This window comes from Wyeomyia smithii, chromosome 3 (genome assembly GCF_029784165.1).
Source record: "Wyeomyia smithii strain HCP4-BCI-WySm-NY-G18 chromosome 3, ASM2978416v1, whole genome shotgun sequence".
Classification (NCBI taxonomy): domain Eukaryota; kingdom Metazoa; phylum Arthropoda; class Insecta; order Diptera; family Culicidae; genus Wyeomyia; species Wyeomyia smithii.
The window spans coordinates 248,508,180-248,533,333 of NC_073696.1; the positions used below are offsets into that span (position 1 = coordinate 248,508,180).

General features: G+C 37.3%; 1 protein-coding gene across 2 annotated transcripts in view; it reads left to right on the plus strand.

Annotated features, from left to right (window-relative positions):
• The window catches only part of LOC129726504 (protein tipE), a 92,056-nt gene extending 68,428 nt beyond the window's left edge, over positions 1-23,628 (plus strand). For both annotated transcript variants that reach the window (XM_055683296.1, XM_055683297.1), the window contains exon 4: positions 21,238-23,628. In XM_055683296.1, coding sequence (XP_055539271.1) covers positions 21,238-21,307 — 70 coding nt within the window. In that variant the 3' untranslated portion in view covers positions 21,308-23,628. The remainder of the gene's footprint in view (positions 1-21,237) is intronic.
• Positions 23,629-25,154: the final 1,526 nt, after the last annotated feature.

Below are 25,154 nucleotides of genomic sequence, written 5' to 3' on the forward strand. Positions count from 1 at the left end.
TGGCAGTTCGACATCCCTTCCTTTTCTTGAAGGGGAGGTCCTCTACAAATGAAACTCAAATTTCTGCACAACTCAAAATATAATCAAGTAAATGGAACAAAATTTGGTGTGTGCAGGGTTTTAGGAGCAAGAAATGTTTCTATGATGGTTTGAGACTCTTGCATACTCTAAAAGCTCCCATACAATTGAAACAGATATTTCAACCAATTTTTCCGGAGAAGAGCCTAAATGAATGGAATGATGCACGAAAGTTGAAAATTAACTCCAGACGCCAATTTTTTAATCTAAAATGGAAACTTCAGGTTTCTGGAAAACAGCCGAAAATGGCGGAATACCACCCAATTTACGACACCAGATTATAACCAGATTCCAAGATGGCGACTTCCGGTTTCTGGAAAGCAACCAGAAGTTACCAAATACTGCCCAATATGAGAACTTCCGGAATCGTAATGATCCAATTCGTCATGCAATTGTAGACAAATCGCAAAGTCAATCTTTTAATGTATGAGGAATCATTAAAATATGTTTGAAATTATTCAAATTAAAAAAAAAAGGGCAGGACGAAGTTTGCCGGGTCAGCTAGTATTAAGTAAATTTCGTTCGGGAAGTTTTCGTATCACCAGAGCGCCCTTTTAAAATCGGTATCGGTAGAAAATTTTGACGATAACAACATTTTTCGTACACACGTTATTGCAAGCCATACATATTTTGAGACTCTCATTCTGAGACGCTCATTATGATCAGTTTGGTTACCAAAATTTAACGGGAGCTTTCAAGATTCCGTTTGGATTACCCGATCTAGTCTGTCTGCATTCAATTTGAAATGAAAATTAAACCGTACGGCTGAACAGACATTTCGGACTTTACCCAGAAATAATATTTCAAAGGTTTTCGGGAAAGAAGTCAACTTCTATCATTATCGCACTTTTTTGTCCAGTGGTGGACTACTGGAAACAGCAAAAATCTGGCGTTAATTCTTTTGGATTAAAATGTAATAGAAGTTCTTTTGGTGAGTTCGATAGAACTATTCCTATCACAAAATACGCCCAAGTTATTGACCTAATCGTGGATATTAGTTAGCATTACTCTCACCAAACAGAAGCCAATTTGAACATTTTGATACTTTTCTTTTCAACGGAGCTTTCACTTCTTTCGAACCACCCGCAAGGAATCAAATAAAAAAGTGTAGGTATTGAGAATCGTTTCATTTTCATTTGAAGCGTAGTTCGAACGAAGTTTGTAAAAATTGGACACTCAAAGCATTTTTCCATGTTACGGTTTGTGTGTGTGTGTATGTATGTGTGCGTATACGTAAAAGGAACGTAACAGAACGCCACGGTTCATTTTGATAGAATGGGAAAGATTTTCGGGTCAAGATTGCCGTAGCTCCTTTGGTGTTTTCGCGTGCGCGACTATAATAGCATCAGAGCAGACGACGACGCTCGTTTGTTCGCTTTCCCCCATCAGTGTGCTGCGGGGTGCACAGTGGGGAATCGCTGGCCATTAGCCAAAAAAAATTTTTTTTCGTTAGCTGTTTTTAGTAATATTTTTCCTTTATTGCTATAACATTCAAGTGTCTAAATCCAAAATCTTGGCGCAATATCATAAAATCTGAATTTTTTATGACTTTTCAAAGCTTGGCGAACTGACGGTTTTTGTCTTTTTCTTGAAAAAAAGTACCTTACTTTGAAACGCTCTGTAGCTTCAATGATAGCTTGGATTTTTTTGACGTCTGAGGAAAAGTTGTTGTAAATATTGTGCAAAACAAACCCTTTTCATTAGATATTGAAAAATTTGGTCATAGTAGGCCTGACGCTAGAAAAAATTAAAAAAAACGTGATTTTTTGTAGAAAAGTAGCTTAAAAGATTAGTTGCCGCAGTTTGCCACGGTTGTGACTACATTCAAAATTTAGGTAAAAACGTAAGCTTTCAAATGCATACTGCCCGCTGCTGCGCAAAACTGCGCAAATTGTCACTTTAGTGAAAAAGCGATATCAGATTTTTTTAGTTTTTATTTTTGAAGTTGAAATTTCATCCAGGATTAATTTTAATCATAATCATGATACCCCATTAATGAAAGTTTATGATATCGTACTCAATCCGTAAGGATAAAATATAAATTTGGGCAAAAATCACAAAATTTATCAATGAAAAGTTATAAAATAAGTGTTAAACAAGCAAACAGTAAACGATTCTGAAAAGTTAATTATCTCAAACTTTATCACTTTCTGCAAATTTAAAACAATACTAAAAACATTCAACCCTTTTCAACTTATGATCATGAAATTCGTTAAACTGATTGAAGTGTCAAATATTAGCAGCAAATTCATACCATCAAACTCCGGCCAACAATAGCTCGTTTGAAGATTGCTTTTGCTTCGCACTCGTTTGCATACAAAAGTAAAGCACACATTTTGCTTTATGAGAAAAAAACAAAGAACAGTCGTCGCCCTCCGCATCTTTTCGTATTCATTTAGAACGTTGTGTCATTCTAGTGCCTTAGTTTTCAAATTCATAAATTCGTTGAATTTTATTATGGAGCCTTCAACTTCAGCAGCACCACCTAATTCAATGTCTAGTAAGTTATCAATTCATGGTGTTTTAAACATGTATTTAAATGTCCTCTTTCAACCATAGAAACCGGATTAGGAAGATAACATATATATGAAACAATGGAACATCGAAAACTACTAGAAGAAATAAAAATTGCAGCGAAAGACATTTTTCCTGCTGATAAGTATAATGAACTTCAAATTTTCTGGAAACAATTCAACACGAGATTTAAGCGTTCATAGCGAAAGATGATGATGCTGTTGATGATTTTTTCAATTTGTAATTAGTTTGTATTACTTATGTTGTTTTAGTTTATTAAAAAAATATATATATTTATACTTTTCTTTTTCCGACTCTAAGCAAACTTATGCTATTTTTAATTTTAATTTAAGGAGTAAATGTAGTAATGAAGATAGAAAATTACACTAACTGAAAATATGATTGTAGAAACTACGAAAAATATAGTTCAGCAGGTGGGACTCGAACCCACAACTTCCAATCTCCGGTCAGATGTGTTCCCGTTACACCACCGCAGAACGTTAAAGACGTAGTTCTAGAATCGAGTTTTGTATCGCTTATCCAATTCTCGCACTTCGTACATTTACTCAGTAGAGACTATTATTTATAGCTGGCTATTGTTTCAACACCCTCAGTGGAAGTTGGAATGACTTCTCAGTGTGAGAGATAGAAACGTGCCAGTAAGTTGCCATCTCTACCAGCAGCAACATCGACTTGCTTCCACTGAGGGTGTTGAAACAATAGCCAGCTATAAATAATAGTCTCTACTGAGTAAATGTACGAAGTGCGAGAATTGGATAAGCGATACAAAACTCGATTCTAGAACTACGTCTTTAACGTTCTGCGGTGGTGTAACGGGAACACATCTGACCGGAGATTGGAAGTTGTGGGTTCGAGTCCCACCTGCTGAACTATATTTTTCGTAGTTTCTACAATCATATTTTCAGTTAGTTTAATTTTCTATCTTCATTACTACATTTACTCCTTAAATTAAAATTAAAAATAGCATGACTTTGCTTAGAGTCGGAAAAAGAAAAGTAAAAATGTTTGTGACGCAAGTCGATGTTGCTGCTGGTAGAGATGGCAACTTACTGGCACGTTTCTATCTCTCACACTGAGAAGTCATTCCAACTTCCACTGAGGGTGTTGAAACAATAGCCAGCTATAAATAATAGTCTCTACTGAGTAAATGTACGAAGTGCGAGAATTGGATAAGCGATCCAAAACTCGATTCTAGAACTACGTCTTTAACGTTCTGCGGTGGTGTAACGGGAACACATCTGACCGGAGTTTGGAAGTTGTGGGTTCGAGTCCCACCTGCTGAACTATATTTTTCGTAGTTTCTACAATCATATTTTCAGTTAGTTTAATTTTCTATCTTCATTACTACATTTATTCCTTAAATTAAAATTAAAAATAGCATGACTTTGCTTAGAGTCGGAAAAAGAAAAGTAAAAATGTTTGTGACGCAAGTCGATGTTGCTGCTGGTAGAGATGGCAACTTACTGGCACGTTTCTATCTCTCACACTGAGAAGTCATTCCAACTTCCACTGAGGGTGTTGAAACAATAGCCAGCTATAAATAATAGTCTCTACTGAGTAAATGTACGAAGTGCGAGAATTGGATAAGCGATACAAAACTCGATTCTAGAACTACGTCTTTAACGTTCTGCGGTGGTGTAACGGGAACACATCTGACCGGAGATTGGAAGTTGTGGGTTCGAGTCCCACCTGCTGAACTATATTTTTCGTAGTTTCTACAATCATATTTTCAGTTAGTTTAATTTTCTATCTTCATTACTACATTTACTCCTTAAATTAAAATTATATATATTTAGGCAAAATTTGTTTAGTTCGAGGGGTCGTCCATAAATTACGTTTTTTTTTCAATGGAAAGGACGCCCGGTGGCACTACTTGTGGTCAAAGATCATTAATTCTATAAAAAAGGAAAAATGGGCCAAAAAAATATAAAAATTGGCTTTCGTGCTTTGGCCCCAAACAAAAAATGGATGCCAAATTCGTGTTCAGCGCCCCAAAATTATGTAAATACCAAATTTTTGTCGCATTTATCGACACTTTTTTTGCTTGGCCAGCCTTTGTATGGAGTCGCCCCACTGTGGGGTGGTCCTCGGCAGCACAATCTAATCGAGTGCTAGAGGGAAGTGAACAAGGAAGCAAACTCGGCGTGGTAGTGCATAATTTCACTTCATTTTCACCATAACCACTTCATCTCTCCTCCTCTCCCCAGCTCCTGCGACTCAGTCCGAAATTATGCGTTGTCAGTGTTGTAAGCAAACTTTTGAAGGTTGCGATAAAGTAACCACGAATAGGGAACAGGTGTGAAGATTGGATTGCGGGTGAACTCAGTTGTGCCGAGTACTCCGTGCTTAAGTAGTGGTTTAGCGAGGAAAACAAAGCATTTAACAACGCCTACAAGGAGAAGTTTGCAGCGATGTATTGCTGCTAGGTTTTTGTTTTCGGCTGGTACGCATGCAATTCGAATTACGGTGGCAGGTTTAACTTTACATATTACGATAAATAAAATCAAAATATATTTTGTTATGAAACGATTTAATAGCTTTGCAAGCGTTAACCTTACACAGGATGTGCAATTTATGCGCGCTCAAATCCAGGATAAACCACACATTCTATCGAATCTACTCGAGTCAGAAGTGCTGGCCAACCAAATCGGTTGTACGAAGGAAGTTGCACCCCCACGTCGTTTCCCAACGTACCCAGCATCGAGTCGTTTCCCCGAGCTCGAGCGAGGGATGCTGAAAGTGCTCTGTTATCAATTTTACGGTACAGAGTTATCATAGCAGGAAAAATGTTTTCAACGGTTCTACCCTCTGATCCCCGCCGCCGCAGCGCAGTACACGTACACGTCATCATCTTGTTCATGCTGATGCTGATAACCGTGTAGGAAGTGCACCCCCGGCAGCAAAAAAGCGATATTGTGACGGTCGTTAGGTAGCAAAATATTTAACAACGGCTATGATCCTGATGAAGACGATTTGCTGACGAGCGAGAAATGAGACATGAGAGAGAGGCACAAAGGATGGAAACTGTGATAAGAGGAGCTTGTGGTAAAAAAAGTTAATTTCTAAGCATCGTGATTCGGTTGAAAATTCCAGTTTGGCTGAAAATTTACACACTTGTGTTGTTTTAAATTATTATACCAAATTTTAAAGAAGAAGGCAAATAACCTGTTGATAGTTTTTTAAACGATTTTACATACAACATTTAATTCTACATTTCGGGTACATGCACAATCAGAAATTCTTTCGAGCTCGAAGCGGTTGTTGAACGCCAGCAAAATGAAATGGTGGGATTTTAGGAATCACGATGTTTCCCTTTACAACTCATGTAATTCATATATCATTCATGGCTCATGGCCTTTAGTAGACTAACAGTCTAATCAATGTATCAACTTGTTCGGCCGCGGAATCAAACCAGCTGGGAAGTTGATCACTTTGATATTGTCGGATGGAAAAAATAATCCAAGCTACACCACCTGAGAAGGCTTGAGCTTGCGATAACTGAATGTCATGGAACCGGTATTTCAATTGCCTAGAAAAGTTAATTTCAACTCCGGTGTGTAATATTTGGTTATAAAATTTTCGATCATTCTATGGTATAACTCTCTTAACTAAAAATTTGTGCCCTTCAAAAATGAAACAAAAAAATAAATATATACTTTATAATGGTAAACATCACTTTTGCATCGAATCCATGCGATTTCAATATCTCGTGAATAATAATGATGTTATTTTTTTCATTTGTTTGGTCGATGAAATCGTCATCGAGTGGCAAGTCTGTTTGTCTGTGCTATAAGGTTTGATGAATTAATGATTCAAAATAAAAAACGAAGTATCATCGATTACAAGTCCCCGAAGAAAAGTTTCGCTCTATCGTATACAGAGGGGATTCACTGCTGTCAAATTTCATATATGTGTGCGTTATCGCAGATCAACTTTGGTCCCCTACGTTTGTTGGTCCATGATGTTTGTAACTATGAACAATAATGGGGAAAAAAATCACTACACAACACATTCATGAAGGTTTCCCGCAGTTTCTCGAGTTTTGATAAAAGAACGTTCCAATCTATAATATTTCACATCGATCAATTTCATGACCAAAAAGAACAAAAACCAAAACAAACGCCATGTTGCCGAATATGTTGGTTACACGATGTTTGACAGATAGATCCCCCCTGATCGTATAGTAATTTTAAGAATGACTTATTTGTCTTACTAAATGGTGTAATTCGTTTTTTGAGGCACACTTGCGTGTATACCGTTGAGTCCATCGTCCTGTTAGTGGTGAAAACCTTCCTATAAGGGGGTAGTAGCTTAGTTATTTATGATAAATATTAGTGACTCCCCAACACTGTTAGAAATTCGTAATTTTAATTGTTGGGACTTGTTTGCTCTCGCAATTGGTGTGATAAAAACCTTGGTTTTCCGTCCACAGTTGCCAATTCCTTGCCAGATTAATAGTTTTCGTTTAAATTTATAAGCAAAAACAAACTTGAACTTGACGGGGAAATTACTCCGTGATGTCCAAAGTTCATCTTCACGTATGTTTCGTCCAAGCATCCCTTCCCTTGTACTTCATCAAGCGTACAACTTTCGAGCGCGTGTTTTAGCTTCTAGGCTTCACGTTTAGGCTTTAAGCTTCACGTTTCACTCAAGCGTCATGTTGGGTTGCTTATAAGCATGGAAAGAACGATAGCCTCCTCATAGACGGAGGACAGCACTATTGTTAGCACCATATCTTTTGGCGTTATCTTGATCCGAGAGTCATGTAAACATTGCCATTTATACCTTCCAGGTCAGCTTCCGATCCACTTCGACGCTTACTCAGATCCTTCCGGGTTAGCGCTCATCCATTCTCGAAAAATTTCGAGCTGATGTGGCAAATTTCAATGTGGACCACGTCGAGTTCCATTTCTTCCATTTAGCACAACTTTCTTCAAATTTCACGTATCGAGATGAAACTTTCAGCACTAAAGGTGAATAGTTTCCAAATAAATAGCTGTCAAAATATTTCAAATCCGACCACTAGGGGCGCCGCTCTACAACTGACATTATTTCCGGATTCTAAATGAAGCAAGCTTTATCGAATGAAAGACGAGCATCTAACATCAGAAGTGATTCGGCGTAATTTGTGTTTGGCGGTAAAAAAGTGAAAATAATAGGGGAGAAAAAAAATCATTAAAGCGAAAAATTATAGTCTTCGTAGAATTCAGACAGACTTCATTGAACAGTTCTATCAAATAAGGCTCGAATGCTGTGAAACGTGACAAAGTTGCCAGTGTCTAATTTGAATATTCTTAAAGACTGTTGCGTTGCGCAGTTTCGCGAGCGGTATTTTGACTGCGCTCAGTGTGACTATCTTAATACAGCGGTTTCGAAGTTTAATGACCACGCATCAATGACCATTACACCGTATAATGCTCGGGTGTGCCTCGTGGTGGCTCTCTGGTCCAAAACTTCGTTTGCGGTTTTTTTTCTCACTTGCTCTAACGGTTATTTGAGTGCATTATCCATCATGTCACAAAACAACGCGGTATGTTATTTGCCACTGGTACCAGTAGTTTGCGTAGTTTGCGTTCGGTGTGCGGTTGTTGCGTTTTACGAAATCCATTCGTTTTTAGGTGAATTTAAAACGTTCACGGGATGAAACGCGAAGTTGGGTGTGATACAGACTATTAACGATTGGTAGGTTGCCGAAGATAACTAGGAACTTCGATTCTCGTGTATGCCGATACAGCTATCGTGGCGCGGTTCTATTTATATCGTCTCCTGGCGGGCGGTTGCCCAGAGACCGAGAAGTCTCATATCGTGCGGGAATTTGAGTAGAAAAGATCGCACCATCAACCTCGATGGATCCAGATCATTTCCTTTTCACTAACACTATAGATTAAATATGCTATGCTATGCTATGCTATGCTTAAAGACTGTTGCGTAGCGTTTGCATTGGAAAAATCGACGCAAATTGCCGATTTTTCATGGGTTTTCCTTCCGGCATCTATAACATCTTGGCACTATTGGACAACAATCAGAGCATCGAAAGAAAACTCGGTTCCGGGCGGCCGACGACCCTGAGCGACAAGAAGCTCCAAAGGATGTTGAAGAGGAAGACCTAAGAAGTAAGAAAAAGGGAAAAGGGAAAAGCGGCTATATCGCTGGCTGCGCTTGAACGGTACAACCAAACAGTGAAAAAATACCTGGTGAACATGGACATATCTGTCAGGAAGCGGCAGTTCCCTTCCACTGGTCTCAGAGCTGCAGGCAATGATGCAGCGGCAGCGGCTGAAGATGGTCAAGTCAATTTACCCGGCGAATAACAAGACGAGGGTGGTGGTGATGGACGACTCACCCTGGATGGCAACGACTGGCAAAGCACTTCGTATTTTACTTCTCTCACGAAGGAAGTGAGCTCCTAGGTGAAGTTCATTACACACTAAGTTTCTCAAGAACGTGCTGATGTGGCTGACAATCTGCCAGGAGGGGACGTCAAAGTCGCTGTTCTTTCGTTCCAAAGTGACCGTGAATGGGAAAAATTTATAGTACGAAGTGCTTTCCAGAAGTTGGGTCGTTCATCATGAAATACCATAAGGACGAAGACGCAGTGCTCTGGCTGGATCTGGCGTGTTACCGTTTACGCATTTTGCCCCATATACTACATAAGAGCAAGGGCGAGAAACAAGACATACTGCTGTTCGGTATGATAGGCTTGTCTGTAGGGGTAAGCGGGGTAAGACCGCCCTCTTAAGCAATTCTATTTATAGAAAAAAAAGTTGCGGCTGCAATTTCATTTTTTCTTCGCTAAGAGGTTCTTCTATTCAATAACCGCATTTAAAAAATAAGAACTGAAATGTTTTTGTTTATTTTCCATTTTGTTTTTCAATTTAAAAAATTCATTGAAAATGTGCAGTTCTTTTTCATGCGAGGTAAGCCCGCCCACCAGCGGGGTAAGATCGCCCACCATTTTTTGAGAAAAACAAATATTTTTAGGGCCAAAACGGTTGATTTTATCGGTATAGTGTCTTCGACAAAGTTGTATTTTGGTTTTTTTTTTTTTAATAAAATATACACTGTGAAAAATCAGAAATTTTTTTTTCTAAGTTTTAACTTTTTTTGTTTTTCGATTATCCTAGTTCAAATCAAGCTTTAGGTAACTTTTTGTAGTTTTCAAAATAAATAGATTTTTCAGAATTGGGGGTTTTCAAGATATTCAATTTATAATATACCTGTCTTTAAGCTAAGATTAAAAACTCATTAAACCTGTCTGTATGATTTTTTCGAAGACTTATTATGTATAGAGTAATAAAAATAATTATTAATTTTTTTATTTATATTTTCAATTTTATTGTTTTTTTTAAGAACAAAATTACCAACTACTCCATACATCAAACAAACCGCCAATAAAAAAATTCTATACAAAATTTGACCTATTAATATTTCTATTACTCCATGATCCAACAACCATCAAGTTTTAGCTTACCTTTTGTAGATTTTGCAGGCAAAAACATGATTTTTTGAAATAAATTTAGAAAAAACTTTTTTAATTCTTTTTTCATATCATTTCTTGAATTTTTTTTACAGTGTATACTTTTTCGGAAGTGAAAAACTACTATTTTCAACTCTGCCGGAGACGTCATACCGATCAAACAAACCGTCCTGGTTCTAAAACTATTTTCGTTCATTTATACCATTTTTACACAAGTTTGCTTTTTTCAAAAATGAATCGCGTTACCGGTCTTACCCTGTTTACCCCTACTAGAATTAAATGACGTCATCAATGTCTGAACTTCCGTCATATGTGTTTTAGCTGTTATTAGGTTAGTTATGTTAGAAGGATCTCCCAGATGGTCTCGAGGTACGATGCTGGCCTAACAACCCAAGTAACACACAAAACATGATAGAAATCAAGTAACAACAAAAGTAGTTATAAAAGTGTACTACAAGCGCAATTGAAAACTTGTGTTATTATATTGTGTTTGAAGTTGTTTTTCATCAGTAATACAACCGCATTTCGAAAACAAGCTCGTTTCTTCTGGTTTTGGAGATGTTTTTAATAACATGAGTTCAAGAATGACAATCACTATCACTTGGTCTTTTAGTAAGACATTACACCATCTAAAAACAACACTACGTACCTGTAAAATGCTTTTCCTAAGTACAATAGTCGTAGCATTCAACACCCAACTTAAAATTACTTGATCAAATTATTTTTTAAATTATACGAACGATTTCTATATTTATTCGAAGCGGGTCAAAACGCGCCATCAAAAGATAAACAAAACGCTTGCAGTGTAACCAATATCACTTCAGATTTTTGTTATTGTATATCTAACAACGTTTTCTAGTTTTAGATTTTATATCCAGATAACGTTGAAACTATGCGAAAACAATTTCAATATTCAAGCGAAAGAAACAACTCTTTTTGAAAGGTTGAATATTACTTTTTGTCATCATTTTTAATCAATTAAAACTGCCACTGATAAAAGAAACTGCCGATCCAGTTGCACTGCGCAGACACAACACATTTGCGCATGCGCTGGTTAACAGTTGTCATAGCAACAGATTTGCGCATTGCCGTATTAGTACTTGAGATGTATTTTGCCACTTAATTATATCAAGTTGGCTTGCTTTCATGCAGTTATCGGTACTTGTTCTACTAGCCTTCATGTTTTGCGCTTTTCTGGTGATATTGATGTCATAGAATAGGTAACGTCAACTATTCTATACCAACGTGTGTTACTTGGGAAGCCAGTCGTCATAGGTTCGAGTCTCGTCTCGGGAGAGACTGTTAGTGTCAGTAGGATCGTAGCGCTAGCCCCGCAATTGTCCTGTACACTAAATAGTCGGCTGCGAAGTCTGTGTATACATAAACAGAAGGTCAAGTTCCGAATCGGAATGTAGCACCAAGGCTTTGCTTTGCTTATGTTAGAAGGTAGTAATAAAAAAGGCATGATAATTTTTTATGTACGGTCTAAGATTGATGTTAGGTAAAATAAATGTTTGTTAACACACTAGACACAAGAACACTACTGAAACATTGCTGGATTGGAAAACCGGAAACGCTTGTTGGGTATATACCCAAGTAACACACAAAACATGTTAGAAAATAATTTTAAATGACAGTAGTCATTTAAGAATACTATAAGTGCAATTCAAAACTTGTGTTGTTATATTCTTGTTCTCGAGATGTTGTTTCATAGCATAAATGTGTTTGATAGATTATCGAATATAAACTGCTTATCTGTAACTTGTGTTTATGATGTTATCAAAACAGTACAGAAAACAAATTAAAATACAACCTTTGTGAGAAGTTGTTTTTCATCAGTATTTCAACCACATTCGAACACAAACTCATTTTTTCCCAGTTTTGGAGATATTTTTCAATAACATGAGTTGAACAAACAGAAACTATGACACAAATGACACTTGTCTTAAAGTTGTCTTCCAGATGTTTTCATTATGTATTAGAAAACTGTGTATGAAATGCCCAGCCAGGGCAGGCGCGCGCGTTCAATATTATACGCCTAATACGCCTGTAAAGTACTTTTCCTATGACTGGTATTCGAAAACCAACGTAAAATTACTTGATCAAATTGTTAATGAAATTATTTAAACGATTCTAATAAAACTATTCGAGGAGGGTCAAAATGCGCCATGAAAAGGTAAACAAAACGCTTACAGTGCAACCAATATCACTCCAAAAACGTTTTCTAGTTTTAAATTATTTTATGTCTAGATAACGTTGAAACTATGCGAAAAGAATTTTAATATTCAAGCGACAGAAACAATTAATTTTGAAAGGTTGATTGGTTTTCATCATCAATTTATTATTGATTAAAAGTGCCACTGACAGAAGCGGTCATCGAACTGGTTGCACTGCGCTTAACGACACATTTGTGCATGCGCTGGGTAGGTGTTGTCATAGCAACACATTCGCGCATGTGCTTTGTTTGGCAAGTTCTGACTCGCGAATGCGCGATTTACTTTATTCCACTGAAAGAAAGAAACGACATTGCGATTTAATACGCAAGTAAGAAAGAGATACCAGATAGTTGTTTACGAACTACGCCCATGCGGTGGTGAGTTAAATTGACTCTTCGCAATTAAATGAATCAGTGAACATCCTGTAATGTATAATCTATTTTCCACTGATTGACAAATAGAAAACAATATCCAATGAATGGCGCATATTTTTTTCAGAAGTAAAACGTAATGTTTCACCATGAAATTAAACGCGCATGTGAAACTTTATATTAAAAGCATCAAGTGGTTGATTTAATATTGTTTCTTATTTGATTATTCGTTTTATGCTTGCGTCAACGATTAGTTTTCTAGCTAGCAATTACAACTTAAAAATAACCTATTTTCAACGTATTTCTACCGTATTGGTACTCGAGATGTATTTTACAGCTTCAGTCTAACAAGTTGGCTTGCTTTCATGAAGTTATATAATACTTCATTTAGCACCAGTACTTGTTATAGTAGTTTTCAAGTTTTGCGCTTTTCTAGTGATAGAGATGTCATGGAAAAGGTAATGTCAACTGAAATCTATAACTGAAGGTTGTATTAGAGGAGTTATCTCAACTGCTCTATAACAACGTGTGTTACTTGGGTAGATAAAGGATAAAAGATACAGGTGAAAAGGGGGTTGGAAAAGGGAGAAGAGAAAAACTAAGAAATAGAGCAACATCGTCATTTCTTGATATACCTTCAAACGTGACGGATTCACCTAGAAAAAAATTTATAAAAAAATTATAAGTCCGGTGTGAGAACAATACAAAGTGATTATTGAGCTAAGGCTAATATTTACGAAACAGGTGGGAGTAAACCACGAAGTTCAGAGTTAAGTTCCACCTTTTCCTCCTCCAATTATCAGGACTTATCATTTGAGGATTTTTGTTACATCAAAGGTCAAAAAATCAGCTAAAGACTGAGCTAACTCAGTTCTCGGGATAGTGTGCCCATGAGAATTCACTCCTAGCCATACGACGACGTAGCGCCGGGACGCGCAAAGCCGAGACTCAATCTCAAGCCCAAGCCCAAACCAGATCCAGCATCAGCCGGCCGGCCCAGCGTACCCTACAGGCCTACACACATCATACACTCACACATCAACAAGTCAGAATAAAATCATAAAATAAACAACCGTCTTTGGCTTCCGATTGGTGTCACTCACGCTCGCGCTAGCCATCAAAAAGGTACGACGACCCTAGGTGAGTTGAGCCGATTCTTCTGACCTGAGAGATAACAGGCGTTGGCCCACTATTCAAAGCGATCGTTGGAGGAGATGGAGCGACTGTACATCGAAGAGGTATCCAAGTCGGCGAATTCGCCCAACGTTCCCCACCTGTGTCCCATCAAGAATTCCTGGGCAAACCAAAGTGGCTTCTCAGGATAAGCACTTTTCCTTTTTCAGCAAAGAAAGCACTTTCTTCGCACGAGTCACTCGTAGTTCTTTCATCCACTTAAGTGACGTTTCACTCTATCTCTGGAAGAAGCGTGCAAGTCTTCTTCGATGATTCTTCGCATAAATTTCGCAGAAATGTCGGCATCCTTGTCAAGTTTCCTTACAGAACGGTTACCGGGTTGCAAGCAATCTTTGAACGGACCGATTTGATCACGATTTGTGTACGTGCAAACCGAGGACGTCCATTCCCCGGCTTCCGCTATTTAGGGCCTTCCTGTAGAGCCTTTTTGATGCGATAAACTGTGGCCAATTTATTTGCAATAAATCGATTTCGATGATCTGTTGCAACACTTAAAAGTAAATGTAAACAAATACACTGTTTAACAAAATAGGTCATTAGATACACAAACTAACCCAATACTAACGTTTGAACATTTTCGCATATTTTTTTTCTGCCACAAACTGTAAAACTAGTTTGTAAAGCAAAATTATTCAATATACGATTTTGGAATATTGAGAGAAATTGTGTATCTTGATGCTGTCAACAACTTTGTAGAATATGTCATCTCGATTAAATGCGCTTGAAGCTTGAAAACTCAAAAATTAGTTTAGGCGCAACTTATTGATTTTAAAGTGAAATAGCAGCTAAACTAATAGAGTCAGATGCTTGATGTCAAAGAATAACTTGTAGAGTGGATTTCAATGTTTAATTTAGTTAACAAAAAAATCGATGTTTATCACACACTTCAGAGAGAAAAAAGCAGTTTAGTTCTTAAAAAACATTTGATTTCACATATGTTCCTTTCTACGTGCTCCTTATTATAGTTGGACGTTTTAAAGATACTCATGATTACGTAATTTTCGCGACTTTCCAACGAAATCAATAGAAATGAGCTAGCTATCACACTTCTTGTGATAGACCTCGTTAAAGGCAAACATAACCGAAAACTGAAAAAGTGTATAACTCTGCAGTAGTTGAATTTCGACCGTATGACCGATTTTGAAGTAGAATACTTCTCTCAGGAAGTTCGGCTACATAGGGATGTGAAATGAAAATCTAAAACCGAAAAAAGTGAAAAATATGTCCAATTTCAAATGCTAATAAATCGGTTAGTTTTCGATGGATTTCCTTCGTTCTTGCGACAATAGATTGGAAAATCTTCTAAGATTCTTCCCAAAAGAAGATAATTGTAATTTCATTATTCACACTATTGTACTATTGAAAATAGTCAAGCCTGGTTACAACGAAAAATTCGACCTCTGATTGGACGTTATATGATTGCTTCCCAAGCACGGTCGACAGAATCATATACCTTGCAATTTAAAACATGCTATTTGGCCTATATAAGAACCTGTTTCAGCCGAAGCCGCTCATAATAGTTCTAGACAGCGACAACAGCAGTCGTCCTCCCTTAGCAGCACCACTAGCAGTGCAGTGGCGTAGCAATGGATAGCGCACTAGTTGCAGCGGATTCCAGCAACGATAGCAGCTGGGCCAGCTGATGCAGGGACAGTGGATACCAATGGCAGCGTATACTGCCGCTCATAGCAATTCCGTCCCATTTGCGTTTTGGTGCTAATGAGAAAACAGCAATCAAAAATCGTAACGCTTTAGTTGGAGTTTTGCACTCAAACGCTTTTTCAATCCAGACCATCAACAGAATTTAGTACTGCAATGACAATCTAACACTTTTGCATCATAAAACTTGCATACACACCGGAATTTGATTAAAAGTTGTTGAAAATCATAAGCTGGGACTCACATGCGATTACTTTTACGGTACGTAGCCAGGATGATAGCAAGTCAGTCCCCAGCTACGACCGGTGATGAAAAACAAACTACTGCAAACCGTTGGCGGTGCTATAGCTTGCGTTTGGAATAAATCCAGCGATGATCAATTCATAAATGACCTTCTCTAGTGCTTCATTAAACAAGCTTTTTGTGAGAAGCATAACACAATGTACTAACTGCGCCGCTCAAAATAAAATAAGATTTCCTTTTTGCATTTGATACTACTGATAAATTCAAAACCAGTTTAGGAGTAGGAACTTGTTCTAAATTTTCCTGAGAGCGGTCACACGTTCGTGACGGCGGACAGCTTCCACGTAGCAGTGCAAGCAAATATGAAAAAACACCTATAGCTTAGGAAAATGTTTGCTCCGTTAAAAAACAGCTAAGTAGCGTACCGAAGTATTTTATATGACTGACAAAATTTTTCAAAACGAAATGCACGACAATAATTGATCAATTCTTACCCACGGCTTAACATAAAATACGGATAAAATACGAAAAGTAGTATTTACCAACGAATGCTCGAACTAACAATACAGTGACACACCTAAAGCGTGGAAACTTTGTCTTGAAGAAAACATTTTACTATCAGCTAGAGCCACACGATGTAGAACGCGTAAAATTCAATCAAATCACCTGTCGAATATCACTTGGTACATCCAATTCTAAACCTGAAGACCATAAGTTGTGGTAAATATAACTTAATAACTTTTACATAATCATTATTGGCTGTGGGATTAAATTGCGAAGATTTTTTTTAATGGGACCGACTTGCGATCACTTTTGCTATGGGACAAACCGACTTGCTATTTTTTTCATAGTTCCTCAGAACGAAGTATTCAAAAATGTTTGTTTTATCGAAAGTAGATAGGTATAAAAAGAAATTGATTTCATAAATGAACTCAAAATTGATAAAAATGTAATTGGGACGGACTTGCCATGTGCGGCAGTATAGCGGCCACAACCCGATCAGAAGAGCATAACAAAAAAATTACAAAATTCTATCAACACGAGATACAAATAACATAATTTGATACGATTTTGTATTTTCCCATATGCTTTTGATATCAAAATATAATCTGAATGAGTTTTAAAAACAAATCCTGAAACAAAGTTGTTTTGAGACAAATCTCACATTTTTTTGTCTCTATCAAAACCTGTAGTTTATAAAAATGGTTGTTATCATACTGTTCCATATGCTATCTCATTTCGTTAGAAAGCTGATACGTTAGTAACAAAACTTGATATGGGTTTGATATTAGTAGAATATTTATTGTTTTAATTTCTGTTATTTTAACACCTAACGGGATCTAATTTGAAACACAACCTGAAAGGTTTTTTGTATAACAAACTAACTGCTTCTGTTACATTTTTGTTTTGTCTTTCTGATCGGGAACTGTGGCATGGCTATGGATAGCGCACTAGTTGCAGCGGATCTCAGCATCGATAGCGGCTGATGCAGTGAGGCACTTCAGTGAAATGCAGTCTCTGTGCGAGTCTCTGTGGGCACTAGTAAATGCATTCAATGAAAAGTTCACTCATTTTGACAACACGTGAGCCGTCTAGTTTTGAGTGTTATATAAGCATTTCATTGTTTACTTTATCACAACTTATTTTTTTATTCGCCCTGTCAGTGATAACGCAAAGATGGGATCGGCATCTTATCCGATACTAAAATGAACAACAAATTATCCTTTTCAGGATAAAATAAAAACTTGATTGAAGAGTTAAAATTTGCTAATGAGTTAATTCTATTTTTAAATTTGTAAAAGTTATAAATTTTACTTCATCTCCGTGTCTCAAAACGTACTGAATTATCTTTTCCTTCAGTCATGAGCACGACATCCGAAGAAATTTCATCTTAAAATTTAGAAATTGTCAAGCCCCAACCATGACAAGCAACTTACTATGTTATTGAAAATGGTCAATCCTTGTTGAAGCGCAAAATTCGATTGATCTGATTAGTCAACGTTTATTTATTAGAAAAAATGGCTGACACGCAAGCAGCCGGGTTATCTTTCTTGTAAAAGTATTCTACTTCAACCTTGCGGTCGTGGCTTTGCACACAACCCTCCTGTTTTTTTTTTTATTCAAATAGGGTCCTCTATCACCCCTTGAAGGATTTTAAGTGAGCAACCTAACACCCTGTATACTGAAACGGCTTTCACTGTGTGGTGTATTGTGGTGAGGGCGGCGAGGGCGCTCCGTCCGGATACCACAACGCCCGTCTCCGGTTCATTTTCTGTTCAGCTATCTGGTTAGATAAGCACAATTAGCCTATTTATATTTGGTACCGGTTTAGACCAACAAACAGTAAGAATGCTGTTGGGGCCACGCACAAATCTGTGTGGTTTACTTCAATTAAGCACAATGTTGGTTTATTTTCTGATTTGAGATCGGCTCAAACCAACAGACAATATAATGCTATTAAGGCCACGCACATGTGTGTCTTGCTTTTTTGTGTATGGGGTATATTGGTCAATTTAAAAGTCAATCAACGTAAAGATAACCAATTAATAGTAAAAAAGAACGCTCTCATCAAATACCAGGTAATCGATTTACAAAAAAAGCTCTGTAATTCAACCTTAAAATTTTTTGTTTGTTATTTGTTTATTTAGGTTGCAAAATATGTTTTCCGTGTATATTTTTTTTACAAAGCATCATCAGTTCCTACAATTCGATTTTAGACAGCTTTTACGTACAATCAAAGGTTTATAAGCGAGAATAATTCGAATAAAACCTATGCTAAAATGCATTCACCCTTTTACCCCTACTACTGCATATTTCGTTGTTGCTCATCCGTGATGGGCCTCAGCCAGTGAAATTGCACAAAGAACCACATATAGATAGATATAGGCTTTTTGGAATTAATTTACCATATTCAGACAATTCAGTAGCTTCCGCTTTGTAAAGATCGATTACGACGCCGGGTACATCCTTACGGTCTTAAGGGAAGAGAAGAAGGAAGCAGTGATGGCATGAATTCGTGCAAGTTGAACTGGGTAACACTTTTCCAGATTTAAATTCAACTTGGATCTGCTTTCTCTCGATAGTTTGAGTTTTTTTTTACACCACACACTCTGATCGATTGAGTTTAAATGCGTGCAATTCATGCAGTACACGATGTATTCAACGATGCAGGCGATGGTGTGACGCGATGGGTTTCGGGGCTTTTCCTAAACCACGTGGTCATGTTTTGATCACTTTTTATATCCCCCGTGGTCTTTCGTGGTCTTTTGGTCAACCCCCTCCCCCCCTGGCAACTTTAACCACGTGGTCTTTTCATTTGTCAAGTGCCATACGTTCACTTATATTTTTACATTTTTATTAATAAACTTTCCGTACAATCTATATTTTTGAAATGCACTTGGTGGCAACAATGAATTATAAGCCAAGAAAAAAGACCACGTGGTCATTCCGTTTACGCCACCCCCCACCCCACCTTGGTCTTTTGACATACCCCACCGTCTCCCTGTTCATGACCACGTGGTTTAGGAACGGCCCCTTTGTTTTGTATCGAATTTATGCTTTTAAAGGACAATGCAACAAACGGTTGCAACAGACACGCAAAGTCGCACTGCTTACTCTGGAAGGAAGTGTCACAACCGTTGTTGCCATAGACCGAGTTTACCCTTGCATCTCTAACGACTAGTAACGGACAGGAAGGTTACTTTGTGTCACCGTGGTCAGTGACGGATTTTAAGCTGCTACCTTTCCCTCTGCGCACCTATTTTATGGATTCTACTGCTCTTCTTTACCGAGCCTCATTTAGTTACCCTGCAAACTATCGGCAATTATCACTGCCTGGAGAGGTATTCATTCAGCTTTTCATTCAACTCTGTTCGAGTTTTTTTGGATTTAGCATGAGGGTAGGGTCAAGTAGGGGGATGGGAGGGAGCCTGAGAATAAACCGTAAAAGTCCCTCTGACACCGAAAAGTCTGATTCTTACTACTAAGACTCGAACCCATGACCATTCGCTTATTAAAGCGGACTCTGTGATCTCGAGGCTAATCAAAAATTAGCGAAATTGCTATTGCACTAACTTAGTAATGAATTTATTATGCTGTCATCATATGACTAAGAGACTGCAAAACAATAAATAAAAAAAAAAACTTTATTATTCCTCAAATGCTTAAAGAAAAGTAAATTCAAATGCCGTCCAAAATATTATTAAATCAATGAAATAAAACTTAGACGACTGTAAGTTCGATGGAGACGCTATTCTATTAGTTCTTATATTTTAAAAGATACCCTAAAAATGCATTCTTTTCACTAGAATCAAGAAGCAAGCATTTAGATTAACATAATGATATTACAAGTACAGTGCTTTTTCCCTTTTATCAACAGTCGTTTTTATCACTACTCGCCAAATTCACGCTCGATTTTCTCACGGTTTTTTTCGTTTTTATCACACTTTTTAAAAAAAAACTTTAAATCAAGAAGAAAGTACTTCCAGTTGTATAAAATGCATTCGAAACATCATTTTCACTTGTGTCTTATGTCTTTGCATGTATATAGTTTTATGAACTCAATTTATTTGATCAATTTTCTGAAGCAACCAAGTGTCATATCTGTTGCAAATGATTTGTGTCATAATTTTGAGAAAAATGAACCGTGGAATACGTATTTCATTGACATTGAAGCAAAAATTACGTTTTATTAGAGCAGTTGAGAAAAAAGTTCTGGTAACAACTCAAATAGCCCTACAGTTTGGTCCTCATAGAGCGTGGACTTAAAAATCAAGAATGGGCAGTACAAGTCATATGGCTATTATATTGCATGTATAATAGCCGGGAGAAAGTCCACAAAAATGCAATGGAGAAAAATATCATAAACTAACCTTTTCTTGTGTATTTATTTCTATCTTGAACCTATATCCCATTCAACCATGAAAGTGCATCATTTTACTCAAAATATCATAAATTACAAAAGAATCCAACACAAAAAATTAAATTTTTATCATTTCGCTAAATTCACGGTTTCGCCAAATTCACGGTAAATTTTTTTTGGCCGTGATAAACACGAAAAAGCACTGTATTAGAAAACAATACTTCTTTTTCAAAATAGCAACAACCCAGGATGAATTTAATTATAAATTTACAGCTTGCATTTAATTTCACAAGGCAACATTTAATTCATCAAATTTCATACATGTCTTTATCAGTATGATAATTTAACAATATAATTAGTTGGATTGATATAGTTAATCTTACTTAAATATTTACATCTATCGTTTTTTATGTTGCTAAGAAGCATTTTAAAAACCTAATTCTCTTTTGAGTGTACACATAGAAACAGTTTTGTTTTATTTCATAAACTGTTCTCAAGTTTTCAAGAAATGTTTAAATCTTTGTCCGTTTCAGCATTCCATCGCATTTATGTTTAACAATCCAATCTGATCTAACATTTTTTTTGCTTCTCCTTTTCCGGCAGTGATTCATCGATATCGACGCGGGTGGACATGCTGACACCTGCGATTGAAGTATACAAGCCACCCCTCTGACACAAGGACGACACCCTGGAGAGCAACCTTGGCAACCCGTCGACTAGTAGCGATCTATGACGAGGTGCACACCGTTGCTGGTGGTACGCTTCATCTGCTGAGCAGACATCGGACATCGCTTTCCTCCTATCGCATCTGACGTGAAGTGGTCAAATGGGATAGCTAAGCCTAGGGTTCGGTGATGTTTTGTATGTGCGTAGTGTATAGGAGATAATCGCGTACGCGTCCCCAGCCAAAGTGATATGTGACTAACCATCGAAGCTGTTGCTGTTTCATGGCCACACTACTGCGAAACGATAGACACTTGTTGGCCCGGAAACGTGCGTTGTTTGCTATTACTGTAACTATATACACACATTCACACGTACATTAACACACACACACTCGGGACGGCAACAAGCATGCTTGCCGTAGAGATGTCACCGAGAGACAGACTCCGTATGAACGCACACGTAATTGTCACAAATATGCTGTCCACGATCCATGGTAATGGAAGCAGCAACTGCTTATGAATTTCAACACAATAAAAAGCTGGCGAAGCAACAGCGAAGCGTATGCCAGTAGGTATAGGGAGGACTTTGTCTTTATTGCAGTTTAGTTTTCATACTGGACCAGGATGCTTGGTATTCATTGGCAGGCCAATGATGCCATCCCGGGTTTGCATGCGGTCCAATAGACAATAATCGAAATCGAAAGAACCGATACAAACTTAAACTTTTGGTTACAATTTTTTTTTCTGCTTCAGTAGCCTCGACTATATGGTTTACTTGTTTCGCACAAAACTATAATCTTTGATAACAATCGACTGTTAATTTTACACTTTGTTGTGACTGATGCTTCTTCAAAGATGCAACCCATATCTAATCAGACAGTAACATTTAGTACGTTATATTGAACGACAATAATGGTGATTGACATCGGAACGAAAGGTTAAGTCCTGGTTTCGGTTCGAATTCCGGTTCGGAGTTTGCGAACAAAAGTTATCCTTGACAGCGCTTCTAAGATGTATTAAAATAATGTCTGATATATCAATTAGCACAACGTAAATGTTACAGGTTATTTTTTCTACGATAATTTTGTACAAAATTGATATCAATTTTCACGAATAGATTTTCACTGAATAATTGCCGCTGTCTGCAATAATGCGAGCTGTATCATGATTTGTTTTTTTTTGTATCATAATTGAATCGTGTTATTTTAAAGCTCTTCGTTCTGGAATAAAAGCAAACTTTTAAGTTTCCGTTCCGATTGGACTCCGGACTGGATTTTCCGGTCCGATGTCGTTCACTGGACAATAATGAGGACTAATGTTGAGATGAGAAAAAAAAACAAGAAAAACAATGGAAACAGCAGCAGATTCGGTGTAGTCATCGAACAAACTAAAGAAACTGTCTCTTTTGGGTGTCAAATTAAGCAGCAAATCGATCTAATAGGTTTAAAACTAATTGACTAGAATGAAATCCAACTCGTAAAAAAACAGAATCGTCTTAAAAAAAATCTATATACACCGAGTCAAACAGCTAAGAATGATGCAAAATGTAGCAAACAGTCTAATAGGTAAGGAAAACTTCTAGCCATAAGTAGGATTACACAAGGTAAACTAGGGTCTAAGAACTAGAGTATGACTACCATGTACTTAGTACGCGAAAAAGGTTCCACAAGTTGAAGAAGAAGAAAAAACAAACGCGAAAAGAAGTTTAGAACAAATGAAAACCCCATTAGTTAAGAGGTAACGTTTTTTCTTTGGTCTAAGTATGCAAATTAGGAGCAATCGCTAAGTATTTCTTGCAAATGGCGGACGTTTTGGAGGGTATAGAGTATCAACACTGAAGAACAGCAATAATCCTAACTTAGTATTGGACAGTTTTAAATACAAATAGCTTTAAAAGTCGCTGAGTTGTTCCGTTCCGCTAGTCGTATCTTCCGTTTTTGCGGCGGCTGCTTGCTGAGTTGAGAGGGTTTAGACGTTAACGTTTGGCGCCTTAGATTTGCTTCTTTGCTGCCTAATCCACCCCCCAACCAACGGCCTCCCCCCGCGAAAGTAGCTGTTACTACGTGCTACACGGCTTTCGTAACGATGTTGTGGTTTGAAGCCTTCGAATTGTAACTGCCAGCTGAGCATTGGGCTGTAAGTATTTTGCAGTTTATTTTTCATTGTGTGAAATATATTTTTCATAATTGACGTACTATTTTCATTTTAAATTTATCGCTACTTGTTTGAGTATTGTTAATCATGAAACGCGAACATGGTCAATCATTTTTTTTTATGAGACAGCACTGGTGGAGGCACTGCATGGGTGAATCGAAATTAACCTTGGGAAATAGGCAGTGGTGGGCACCGCTAACCGAAAATTTAGCGACGCTAATCGCTAAGTCGCTAACCGGAAAATTTAGCTCGATAATCGCTAAACGCTAAACGCTAAACCCACATTAGCGGAACTTTCGCTAATCGCTAACCGCTAACTTTTCAATATGTAAATACTAAATAGTCATATCGCTATATTTATTGCTCACGTTTTGTAAGATTTGGACCACTTTGATCTGTTTTGGTTAAACAAACGAAAGCAATTACTTTTTAAAGCTATTTACACTAAGAGGTTCACGAAACGGTATTCATATTTGATTTTGTAAAAACAAGAATAACAAAAGTTATTTAGCTTGCATTGAAAATAGATACTCTTAGGAATGTTTTCATAAAAATTCAATTATTATCTGAATCGAAAAAGTAGAACCAAAGTTGTCATAATTTCAAGCGCATTGCAATTTACCAAAGTTTTGGTGTGCCGAAAATTCAATCTAGACCTTGTGCTTGTTCTTCAAAATGCTCCTGTGGCTTGTACGATAACTGGAACTCCATTCTAGAGTAAAAAAAAACTGACAAAAGTAACTTTCGCAGTAAAGTATGTTCATCTTTCGAAGCAATTTACGTACGCCATCAGCAATTCACAGTTTTTCTAAATATTTCTATTGTCGCTTCTCTACAAAATTTAGCGAATTAGCGATTAGCGTTTCGAATGCCAAAATTTTAGCGACGCTAATAGTTTCGATAACCAGCTCAAAAATTAGCGAAATCGCTAAATCGCTAACTGAATTTTAGCGTCGCTAATTAGCGAATTAGCGAATTAGCGGAATGGTGCCCACCACTGGAAATAGGCATCATAATTCGACTGTCTTCGCACAATTTGGCTTTATCAAAAACTTTATCGAAATAATTCATATTGTTTGGACTCCTGAAATAGTATTCTCCCCAGTATAGAGCTGCCAAAAAAATAGTTTGACGAAAAACGTTTATAGTTTCTCTATAACTGACACCGAATTGGACATACTAAAATCGAATGCTTTCTTTGTGTAGTTGATAAATACCAGAAATAACATGTTCTCAGCTCGAAAACATCGATTCAAAAATCGATTTCCCTCCCGTCATTAGCTGTGAATCGTACGGCTCCGCATCGATAAATAACTTGTTTTATATGAGTTGATATATGTTCTACTGAAACGACATTCTGCCCGAGGGTAGTGCTAGCCTAGTCACTCGGGATTCCCACCGGACTGAGGTGGGGTGGGAATAGATAAATAACAATATAATCGTAATTTGAATTGAGCTTCAGTCCTCGGCTAAAGCGTGCAGAGCGCGTCGAAACTGTACAGAGGAAGAGGAGTTTCACATCACGGTTCGTAATTAAGTGCTTTTACGGCACAAATGATTTGAGGTTATTGTATGAATTTGTCTTTTCGGTGTATTTTATCTTTCTCAATCCAACTGGTTGTACCTAAATGTGTTCGAAAACGAGGTCACAGTTTTATAAATTGCTGAATCTGGAGAACTTTTCGGAATTTTACACAGCCA